Raw genomic sequence first — 12505 nt, forward strand, 5'->3', positions numbered from 1 at the left:
ATCATTGGTTCTCTGCTGTGAACCATGGTTTTCTCTAAAGAAACACCTGCAGTCATCATTGCACTGCACAAAAATGGCCGAACAGGAAAGACAATGGCAGCTAGAGAGATTGCTCCTCAGTCAGCAATCTATGGCATCATCAAGAACTTCAAGGAGAGAGGTTCCATTGCTGCCAAAAAGGCTCCAGGGCGCCAAGAAAGACCAGCGAGCGCCAGGACCGTCTCTGAAAAGTGTTTCAGCTGCGGGATGGGGCTACCAGCGGTGCAGAGCTTGCTCAGGAATGGCAGCAGGCAGGTGTGAGTGCATCTGCACTGTGAGGCGGAGACTCTTGGAGCAAGGCCTGGTCTGAAGGAGGGCAGCAAAGAAGCCACTTCTCTCCAGGAAAACCATCAGGGACAGACTGATATTCTGCTAAAGGTCCAGGGAGGGGACTGCTGAGGACTGGGGGAAAGTCATTTTCTCTCAGCAATCCCCTTTCCCATTGTTTGGGACATCTGGAAAACAGCTGGTTGGGAGAAGACCAGGTGAGCGCTACCACCAGTCTGGTCTCATGCCGACTGTAAAGCATCCTGAAACCATTCATGGTGGGGTTGCTTCTCAGCCAAGGGAGGCGGCTCTCTCCCAGTCTGACCTAAAAACAGCCATGAATAAAGAATGGAACCAGAATGTCCTCCCAGAGCAACTTCTCCCAACCGTCCCAGAGCAGTTTGGTGATGAACGATGCCTTTTCCAGCATGATGGAGCACCTCGACATAAAGCAAAGCTGATATCTAACTGGCTCAGGGAACAAACAGAGAGATGTTGGGTCCATGGCCTGGAAACTCCCCTCATCTTAATCCCATTGAAAACTTGTGGTCAATCATCAAGAGACGGCGGACAAACGGAAACCTTCTGCCAAAATGCAAGCATTGATTGAGCAGAATGGACGCTATCAGACAGGATTTGGTCCAGAAGTTGATTGAGAGCAGCCAGGGAGAAATGTCCTGAAGAAGAGGGGTCATTACTGCAAATATTGACCTGCTGCATTAACTCATTCTAACCGTCATTAAAAGCTTTGGTTACTCAGAATATGATGCAATTGTATTTCTGTATGTGATGACATCATCTGACATGGACACCAGAGGGCAGCAGATCAGGGGAAAATAGAATATTTGTGTCATTCTCAATACTTTTGGCCATGACTCTATTCTGGGTTTACCGAATGTTTACATCATCTTTAAATTTTCGTTTGTCCCGAACGCACAGTCCTCTTCATCATAACCCAATCGCAACAAGAAGACCTTTTTCCTGATTTGTCTTTGAATCATTTTTCTGGTTATTCCTTAAAATAAAAAAGGCGAATAAATGAGGCTATTGGGGAATGTTCTGCCTTCAGGCCAGAGATTAAAATCTGAATTTCATCCAGACCATTGAAACAATCAGCTCCAGCAGGGAGGAGGAAACTGTTGAAGAAAAACGCCACAGTTAAAGTAACGAGAAAAATAAAGTCGGAACAATTCCACTTGGTGGCGTTTGAGATCAACGCTCGATCAGCTCTGATTGACCAAAGAGCCAAAATCACTGAAGGAACCGTTTCCAGGATTTGGCATCATTGCCCCACGACTGCATGAACTCCTGATCTAACGATCGATTGTTCTTTTCTTCCCTCCCCACCACCCGTCCTGCCTTCCTCCCTCACAGACAGACAGCAGTAAGCTTCTCCCTGGCCAGTACAAGCTGGAATGGTTTCTCTATTCCCCCCCAACAGACCAGCAGGGTTACATTCACATGGCCTTATGTAACTCAGCGGCCAAAGGTCCCAGTGACTAACAGAGGTTTCCCTTATAAAGAGCATGTGTAGAGTTCACCGAGCAGAGAGAACTGCCAGCAGTTCAGATTATCGGTGCAGGATGGAATAAAATAGAAAACAAACCAACATCTGGGAAGAGTCTCTTTTCATTTGGTTGAAAACTATTGAATTATTAGTATTTGATCAGAACGCGACTCAGACTCTAGAAGAAAAGCCCTCGGTTTGGGAACAGCAGAGCTCAGATGTTCCGCGTCCGGTTTGCATGCATGTTAGGAGGGATTTATGCCCACTCCTTTATAGAAAACTATTCAACCCTTTTAAAGTCGTCTACCTCAGGGATGAAGGTTCTGGTCCAGGATGTTCTGGTAACTTCCTGTACGTTAAAGCCCATATTTCCTTACTTTGCTGCCAATCTTCTTGCTGATGGTCCTGCAGCCGTTTGAACCTCGTACAGATCAACACTGTTGCTTCGAGGGACGCAGTGTGGTCCTCTGGCTCCGCCCACAGTGCCAGTTTGACAGGGACTGGGCGTCTCTGACAGGGCGATGGGGGGGAGCTGCCTGTCTGGGCGGGTGCCCAGGCCCCACTCTGGGGTGCTGGATGGTTGATCCAGTGGCTCCAGGTGTGTTGTGCTTGACAGGGGGTCACTGACGCCATGATGGTTTATTCTTTTCCATGTGACCTCTCAGGAATTGGCTCACCAGGATGGGATATAATCTGCTCCTCCCATCCTGGTTCCTCTGTATCCAAGGGTTGTGGTGAACTGGTTCCAGTGCAGAGTGTCGGCTGCTCCCCCTGCTTGGTGCTGGGAGGTCTTTGGGAGAAGTGACTTTACTCCGAGCCTCTCCCAGATGACCGGGCTCCGTACCCTCGCTCTAAGGGAGCCCAGACACCCTGCAGAGGAAGCTCAATTCAGCTGCTTGTATCCAGGATCTGGTTCTGATGCTCATTATCCAGATTTCATGACCGTAGCTGATTTTAGGAATGTAGACTGAGCCTTGGGTTTAGCTCAGCTTTCTCTTTACCACAACAGACCGCTGCAGCGTCTGCATTATAGCAGCAGACGCACCGATCCGTCTATGGACCTCCCGCTCCATTCTCCACTCACTGATGAACAGTAGCCCGGTTACCTGGATCACCTGAGGCAGGAACTCTTCTCCAACCTGAAGGGAAAAGCCACCTTTTCTGGTGGAGAACCACAGACTTGGAGGAGCTGATGCTTTAGGTTCATTCACTGTTTTTCACTTTGACTTCATTCCCACAAAATAATCTCTTATATGTTTTTATTTAAATGCCCTTTGAGCTGTTTTTGCTTTAAGTCACATAAATAATGGTCGACATTTACTTTAGATGAAGGATGTGCAGAGTTGATATTTTATTTCTACATCCTGATATCAGTGGAAAAAATCCCAATAACTGGAACCGAATCAACCTTCAGTCAAACAAAACTACAAAAAAACATTTTCAGCTTTAATATTAAACCTTTGTACAGTTTCTGTAAACCTCCCATCACCTAAAGCAAAGGTTGTTATTGGTTTGCTGAGGCTTAACTGGGAGATGCTGAGTGCAAACAAGAGGCAGACAACATGTTTAGTCACAGCAAACAAAGTGAGCTGACAGATCCGCTTAGCTTCTAAGCAACCAAACCTCTATTGCTGCTGACATTCAGCTACAAAGAAAAAGGAAGGAAAGGAAAAGGATTGTGAAGCCAACGGCATTAGCTGAGCCAGGTTTGGATGTGATGCACTGTAATGTAGGTGACAGGTGTTCGGCCTGCGGCTTACCTCCCATTTACCGTCCTGGGTTTTCCTCTTCAGCTGAATGTTCCAGTTCTCAGCATCCACCTCTGCACAGTGGGCCATGGTCATGGCAACAGGGCATAAGAGATCCAGGTCTGAAGGGCCGTATGTCACCTCTGGGCCCACCAGGATTTCACAGCCTTCCAGCGTCTGGGCACTAAACAGCAGAGACACACAGAGAAAAGCAAAGGTTTGTAGGTGAGATCGCACAGAAATAAAAGCAGAAAGGTGCAGAGCAGCCGGGGAAATGCTGAGGTGAAGGACTGAGAGAAATGAAGAATCTTTATCGTGAAACCAGAACTTCCTTTGGGGCTGATGCTGCAGCTCCAGCTGAGGAAGATGTCCAAACAGAAAACATGCAGAGAAGCTGTTTAAGGTGATGTTTCATGGCCGACCTCCTGGTTGCTTCGCCTGTAAAACCAAGATTCTCTCCATGTTTTTGTTCTTATTACCTGAGGTTTTGTTTTTGAAGAGCTTCGCCATACGCTGCTTGTAAATGTGCTTTGAGGACTAAACGAACCTTTCCGGTTCCTTCTGGGCTTCTGCTGTAGGCCACTCTGTCCTCTGCTCTGTGTTCCAATGTCATGAAACATGCAGAGAAGCAGGTAAGTCCTCTGGACACGGTGCTGCAGGTAAAGAGGTTTATCAAAAGATGTGGATCTAACTGACTGAGCAGCAGACGAAGGCAGAACAGCCCAGAAGGTTTAGGCAACAATCAACAAACCAGAGGCCGTCCAGGAGGCGACCAGAGTCAGAAGCTGCTGGAACAGTGAGGACATGGTAGTGATGTTAAGCTGGAGTCAGTCTGATCAACCCAGCATAGATCTACCTGAAGAGGAAGCGTCCAATATGGCCGCCCCCAGCATCCTGAGCAGTTTCTCTCATCACACCTGATTTGGATGCATTCAGAGTCCCGATGATGGAGCCCATCCTGCAGCTGCAGGAGTTAGAACAGAGAGCACATCTGTCTGCTCTGCTCTTCAACCTGTACATGACCTACACCACATGCACATCTGGGCAGGGTGGAGCGGCTCTGGGTCTGTGGCCGTGCATGGTGCTGAGTGTGGTTTAACTAAGCCTTCCTTGCAGATCAGCGGATGCTGACTGCCTGCTTCTAGCAACAGTTAGTGTGTTGGCTGGGACTGGGTTCGATCATGCTGGATCACCCTTTCAATTTTACAGTTAAAACTATGACTTTTGGTGATAAACTCTTCCATTTCGAATGGAGGTTGTGAATCTAATCCATATGTGTGCAGAGTTAACGGTTGTTCATGATTGGAGCTTGATTCAGCCGTTCATCTGTTGCTCTAACACACAGCTAGCTGGGTGGGAGCTCACAGAACAATAGCTGACCCATTTCATCAAATTACATGTCTGCAAGTGGAAAAATAAGGAAAAAATGTTTTTGAATCTTTTTGACCATATATATATATATATATATATATTTATATAAATAATGTCTCGAAAACTTTCGCCCAAGTTCATAGGTCCTTACAAGATTTCCCGGGTCATCGATCCATCTGCCGTCCGTCTCCAACTGCCTCAGTCTCTCCGGATCCATCCAACCTTCCATGTCTCATAAACGCCATAAACAAGACAGGGAACCAGTTTAGTCAGATTCAAACGGTGATGCTACACCGTTCACTGCTAAAGCTGTTCAGACTTTTCATATTTAAACACTGATTATTTCCACAGACGTGTTGTTTTCTTGTTTTCTTTAATCCTTTAGTTTTTTTCTGGAGGAAAACAACAAACTAATGAGAGGAGCTTGAACGCTGCCGGGCTTCACATGCATCCCTCTGGGGTTTAACTTCCAGCTCTGAAGGCTTCTGAGCCAGCGCGCCGCAGACTTCAGCCTGAAGGACTGCAGGAACCGTTCCAGCCCAGGTCAAAGGTCGCCTTGCTTTGACTGGAGCTGGAGAGTGTTCATTAAAAGCGGCTTACAGCCTTGGCGGCGTAGGGCGGCAGCAGCAGTTGGGTTTAGCTGGAGAGAACATGAATAAAGGAGAGAACTTAAAGGTCTGGATGCTGCTATTAGCATCCAACAGTCAGAAAGAAGTGGGGTGGGGGGGATGGGGGTGTTAGTTTTCTCTCTTGGGCGAAGCTTTATGGAAAGCTGCAGTCCAAACTGCCTCAGATATTTGAGGAAACTTCTTTACAGATTTTCTCTGTGTTTTTGTCACATTTAAATCTCCTCCAACCATTTAGTCTGTTTGGATCTGGAAGCTCCTCAGGATCTCAGCTCTGTTACTCTCCTCCACCCTGGGAGGGGGCTCCCATTCTGACCTGGGTGCTCCAGCTTGGATTCTGCACAGATGTTTCTGTTGGCTCTAGCAGCCGCTGGGTTATGACGTTCCATGCATTCCTTTCCTTCCAGTATCTTCCTCCCTGCTGTGAGGTGATGGGATGTTTCTGGGTCTCTTTATAGAAGCTGAACCTGCCATCTTTCCTGGTTTGGTTGATCTGAGCATCTATTTCTCCTGTGCTGCCGTGATCCGTGCTTCTCTGCTGGATTTGGGGATTATTCGAGCTGTGTGTGAGAGTAACTCTAGCGTTCCTGTTTGTTTCTGATCATCTGATCCTGACAAGTTTCAGCCTCTAAACTTCTGAGTTTTCTTTGCTGCTGCTCTGCTCTGTTTTCCTGACCTGTTTCCTGGATTCTGTCTGCTGACTACCTTCGATCAACCGATGGATTAATGACGCATCTTGAAGCGTTTTGGAACATTGACAAACTGTATTGATGCTGCGTTGATTCTGTCTCTCAGAATACTGACACCTGCTGGACATTTAAAGACACTACAGGCAGCTGATTGGACTAAACTGAATTGATTTGATGACCTAGAACAATGATGTCATTTAAATTATTGGAGGTTATATTCTATTATTTCATATCTGTGTTTAAATTGGAAACATCTTTTTACATTATTTAGGAGCAGTCAATAAACAACATAAACATATATAATGTGAACATTTAGGGGAAAATATGAATGAGGAGACTTCTGGACTAGGATTGTAAATCATATTTCTAAAATAATAAGTACAGTAAAAACATTTAAATTAACTTTAAATCAGAAAGGTTGAGTGATACCTGAGAGGAAAAGGATGAGACGAGAAAATGAAAACGTTCTTATTCCTTTTAGGCTCTAAAATTCTGGATCATTTTAACGATAAAATGCAAAAGATGAGACATTTTTTTTAGCAGATGCATGATGTCGACAGATACGTTTTCAAACACAGTTTAATGAATCAGTTAGAAACTACTCCTGGATCGGTCACATGACTTTCAGGAAGCGACACGCGTTCAGTGTTATGCTCTATGGACGGACCAATCAGGGCTGCTGGACCCATCACTACTTGGATCCGCCTCCTGACCCTGCCATGGATTCTCCTTCGTTCCTTTTTCGGCTCTCTGACCTTCTGGCCTGGAAACCTGCTCCTGCTACGACTCTGGGTTTGGATTTCCCTCCACACATGCTTCCGCTCTTCAGCATCTGCTGGTTTCTGCTGGTCAGTCTGCTCTGCTTCTTTCCTGGAACTCTGGGGGAGAAAGCATCCTTCAGGATTCCACTCCTTCCTCTGGGTTTACCCCCAGATTCCACATCCTCCGTCAGCGCTCCGCTCCGCTCACGTATGTGGTGCGGAATACCCGTCAGTCATGTTAACCAATGAGAACTGTTCCACATCCACCGCTACTCCTCCAAACGTCTCCGTCCACGTACGTCTTCTCCGTCCAAAATACGGAGCAGAGCTATTTTTTACTCCGGTCCGGCCAGGTCAAGATCCGCTATTTCAATCGCACCAAACAGATTGTTTGTGCTTCACACTGAGCAGGGGATTCATCTCCACAAGAAACCGTTCAAGTACCATAGGAAATCTAAGTGGCAGTCAGCTCCTCTGTTCCTCAAGGAAACACCTCAACCTGCGTAAACCCTGTCCGCCCTCCAACGAGCAAGTCAATTACTGGAACAACCCTCACCGACTGGATTCAGAGAAAGACACCTTTTCTGGAAAAGTGAGTCTTTTTGCCTTTATTCCCTTTTGCAAATCGAAGCTCAAATTTCCCACTGAGCCTCAACTAAGAACAGGAAATTCCCCTTTAGTTGTCAGTCCCGGTTCACCTGTGTTCAGAGCAGCAATGAACCCATCGCTACCAGTTCTCCATAAACTTGTTAAACCTTCCTCTGGTCTCTCTGTTTTGGATTCTCTGGATAAAATCATTAAAGTAACGATGGATCAATAACTACAGAATAATTCTTATATATTCCCCAAAACTTTAATCAAATGATTGGATGCAAACTATTGGTACGTCAATAAACCAGGAAGCAGATTTCTCATCTTTATTAAAATATTTATTTTACATCAAGAAGCTTAAAAGTTTCATCAAATCCAGTCACAAGAAACTTCTTATTCCAGAAACGGATGAAGAGATGCTGAGTTTGGAAAAATCTATTTAGTATGATTCTAGGTATCAACAACTAAAATTAAATATTTGGGCAGAAACTGAACATCTGCTGGATGCTGGTGGGGATTTTTTAAATATGTCGTATTAAACTAAGCGTTAATTTCCGCATGTTTGGCTCCTATGGATTTAATAATAATATAGCGGACGCTCTCCTCGAGCTCCGAGGAAGTCAGTGCGGAGCAGGATGGGGGGAACAACAGAGGATGTAGGCTTTGCTTTGCTTTGGCGCTCTGGAGAGCAGAGAGGCGGAGATGGAGGATGTGAGATTTCAGGGTTAGACTGAACTTTAAACCAGAGTTTGCAGCGATTCTGCCCCAGCTGCTGAGCTGCTGCACGCAGAGCAGGAATAAACGCTCTGATCTGTCTGCTTGTATTCTGGGTCCTACATTCTGAGCAAATGAAGGCTGCTAAGGTTTCAGAATAAAGTGGCAGTGATAGCAGTGTTTATGCATATCAATAATCCCTCTGGTCCAAGCAGGGCTGTGATGACAGCATAAACAAACATTGTGTTTTTATTTAAAGCTTTGCTTCTTTTAAACTACTTTCAGGGCTGCAAACAAACACCTTTTGTTCTCCATCTTCAGCACTGCTCAGGATTTTCTAGTGTCTTGCTAACTTGATCCAGCGGGAAGCAAATGCAGCTGGTTTCATTTCTTTTTAGATGTCTGAATGCTAGCTTGCTGAGGGTGTAGCATGTCACCAAAAACCGCAGCAGTGAGGAGTTTGATTCCTGCTGACAGCAGCTATGCAATAAACTCCCTCAGTGGGCCGCTCCGGATAAAAACATCCTTTCAAATCACACATTTATCCCAGAATAACCGATTGTTTGCATGTTTTGCTGTGATTCTCACTGCCTTAATTGTCTTAAAAGCTTCAGAAATTAAACTTCAGCTTTTTTTTTTTAGACTCTTGCCCACATCTCCTGGAAAAACAAAAAATAAAGTCATTTTTCCCTAAAGACAGCTGTTATGTAAGCTGCTGGGCTATTAAAGCATTCTTATCAGAATTAAAATCTCTCTGTGTCTCCAGGAACACCTTCACGGTGAATGCTGGCTCTGGGTGATGACATCCACTCCAGACGTCCCAATTACTGCTTCAGCATCAGAGTGTGCAGGATGTGTGGAACGGCGTGTGTGCAGACACTTTCAGCCGCAGTTAGGAGTTTTTCTCCAGCTGCCAGTTGCTGCAGGTTTCTTCTCAGTGCCGTGAAAATTCATGGAGCGAAGCTCACTGTCAGTTTCTACTCTGAGACATTTTGAGCATTTTGAGCTCCTCTGAGATGATCCCATCAGAGCAGCTTTTGATCGTCTGCTTAAGTCAAAGTGTAGAAAAGAAGCAGATTAGCTGCTGCTTTGCTAGCTGGCCACTCGGGCTCCTTGGTGCAGATTGTTTTTTCTAAACTGTGATTGTCATCCCGCTGAAGGGCTCTGCATGGCTCCCTGCCAAAATGCATTATTGAAAGTTAGCAATGAGTCCCTCCTTGGGGACGGTGAGAGCCGAGCAAAGAGGCAGACTGGGTCGGGAGCGGAGACGGTGGGCTTAATGAATTCCCCCATTAGCACGCTCCATTACCTTCACCTTTATTTGCTTGTATTCTCCCAACTGTTTGTCCCACGGTGCTTTTGTCAATTTTGGAGTTGACTTAGACCCTTAATGTGTAGCACAGATACATTAATCATCCTGGCATCCAGAGGTGATGCACTAAAAATACCAGAGAAATAAAACTTGTTCTTCTTCGGCTCTTTTAACAAACTCTTGGCTGCAGAGCATTGATCAAAACAGGTCTCATTAATCAGGCTTCATCTGAGTCTCAGAGCTTAACCTAAAGCATGAACAATAACTTCAATCAGCTGCTCTTCAATAAAGGTCCCAAAGCACGGCGGCTTCACTCAGAACGCCGATATAATGAGTGTTAGAGCTATGACACCACTTCAGCTGCTCTTTTAAAGGCAGTGCGCTGCAGACCTCTTCAACAAGGAAACAAGTGGAGCCAACAAAGCTAATCACTTGAAACAACTCACCATGTAATTTGCTCACTTATCACCAGGAGTGTTACTCTAAGGGCTAAAAATACCATCAGACCCCTGAACAAGTTCAATAAAAGCTTTAAGGCCATAAAACACAAGCAGTGCTTTGTTTTGTCTACCTAGAGCTTAGTGTGTTTTTCCCTCCTTGTTTTGTTCAGACACCAATCAAACACCATGAGGGGAAATAAAAGCTGTAGCTGGGTAATAATGTGACCAATGTCCTGTAAAGCTAGTGAAGCCGATTAGATCTTCATCATGTCTGACAGTAATACAGGACATAGTGGGCAGCATGTGGACGGTGAGATACAGGATGAATGAGTCGCCATCGAGCTTAGATCCACTTCCACAGGCTGCTGTGGATCATCGGCAGGAACATTGATGCAAGTGGGGATTGAAAGCTGGTCTGTTCCTCTAATCCACCAGATGAGCTGCTGGAGCTCAGATTGCTCAGGAGGTGCTGGTTGGGACAGAAGCTGGATGACTGTAGACCAGTCAGCATCCCCACCATGACCTCTGTCCATGGTCAGGAGCTCCAGCATCGGTCACATTAGCAGCAGAACTCCATCATGGAGCCGGTGTTCTGTCAGATGAGCATACCTGGTCAGACCAGCATACCCATAGTCAATACCCCTTTATTCCTTCAGTTTATCCCTTTAGTTTTCTACGAAAAATACACTTTAAACTACCTTAACAGGCGTGTATTAGGGGTGGGTATTGCCAAAGAAGTCACGATGCATCACGATACTTGAATTATTGCGATGTATTGCAATATTTTCACTGAACACTGTTAGAAAAGATCCAGCCCTTACCAGAGGCTGACTGGCTGAGTGTGATCTGGATAGTGTCTTCAATTGATAAATAACTGAAAGCAACTGAATTCATACATAGCTGTATTTATTGAAATGACTTTTGGAGGTGTTGCCATGGAAACAAATATTACTGTAACTGGACACAATATTACTACTGCTGGAGTGGACACATTGACAAAAAGTGCTTAGGATTTATAAAACTAAAAATAACAAAATAAGGATAATCAGTGTCGGGTACATGGCCTCAGTGGTCCTTTAACTCAATGAAATGTACAACATTTCCCCTTTTGGACGTAGCTGCCATTATAACAATATCATTCCATAAACACAAGAGGACAAACTGAGAGAAAAAAGTGCATCAGCTTTATAAAACTATAATTTTTTTACCTGTAGTTTCACCCCATCATTCATCTGTGGGACCAATACTTCAGTGAACTGTTTCCGGCTCGGGGTTTTATAACGAGGCTCCAGTGTGCTGATCATTTTTTTGAACCCACGGTTCTCCACCACACCATATGGTCGCAAATCCTGGCAAACAAATTCGGTGATGGACTCTGTCATCTTCTTTGCACGTGTAGATGTTTGGGCTAGCTTGCAATCCAACATTGTTTGTTTAAGCACATTTTGCAGTGCTGGCGGCTCTTGATTTTCTGGATGGCGCCTCTGCATGTGTGTTTTTAGGTTCGTTGTGTTCCCACAGAATTTAATTCTGGTGTAGCAGTGTTTGCAAATTGAGTGTGTCATATCAGCTTCATTTTTACCTTTGTTTTTAAAACCAAAATGCTTCCAAACATCGGATTTGAAATGTGATGGAGCCGGACAAAGTTTCTCAATGTCTTCCATGTTTTGTTTTTGAATGACTCGGCGCAGTATCCCGCGGCCGGAAAAACTTGTGACACAAGCAGCGTGCATCAACACATCCACAGCGACATCTACTGGACTGGAAGTTGTATTGCACTTGTTTTGTTCGCCAACCATTCATGCAATGTTTTTTATTCATTTTTTTAAATTAATAATCGATACTTGGCGTCAAGAATCGATGCAGTAGATCACGAAAATTAGAATCACGATGCATCACCATGACGATTATTTTGCACACCTCTAGCGTGTATCCCTTTAGTCATGTACAAAAAACGATCTAATTACTTGTTTTTTGGTGTTTTTTGAAGTGTATGGTGATCTGACCTTAAATTGCTTTTTTGTTCATGGCTAAAGGGATAAACGTCCGTTTAGGTATTTTAAAGTGTATTTTTCATACAAAACTAAAGGAATAAACACAAATCTGACGTCTTGCGCTGCGTATTGACTATAGGTATGCTGGTCTGACGGGGTATGCTCACCTGACAGAGCACCGCTCGCTGTAATGAACCTAGTTTTCTTTTATGGGAACTTCATCCACGTTCACGGCTTCATTTTCAGTGGAAAAACAGAAAAATGGGCCCATTTTTTTTCCTTCCTCCTTCGCAGAACCCAAAATATACTGCAGTGCAACCAGGTACCTGGAGAAGTCAACTCCCTGGTCACTGGAGCCCACCTGTGTGTGATTCACTGTCCAGGGGCTCTCTGAAGGTGTTTGTTGTAGAACTTTGAGATCCAACAACATCAGGATCACTGATGCT

The 12505-nt window shown here is 45.0% G+C and overlaps 1 protein-coding gene across 3 annotated transcripts in view; it reads right to left on the reverse strand.

The window, feature by feature from the left end:
* The window catches only part of LOC119791278 (netrin receptor UNC5D-like), a 290205-nt gene that overhangs the window by 28935 nt on the left and 248765 nt on the right, over window positions 1–12505 (reverse strand). For all 3 annotated transcript variants that reach the window (XM_038297317.1, XM_038297308.1, XM_038297301.1), the window contains one exon: window positions 3574–3745. In XM_038297317.1, coding sequence (XP_038153245.1) covers window positions 3574–3745 — 172 coding nt within the window. The remainder of the gene's footprint in view (window positions 1–3573; window positions 3746–12505) is intronic.

The sequence above is a fragment of the Cyprinodon tularosa genome, unplaced genomic scaffold, assembly GCF_016077235.1.
Source record: "Cyprinodon tularosa strain WSP-4 unplaced genomic scaffold, ASM1607723v1 ctg1100, whole genome shotgun sequence".
NCBI lineage: Eukaryota > Metazoa > Chordata > Actinopteri > Cyprinodontiformes > Cyprinodontidae > Cyprinodon > Cyprinodon tularosa.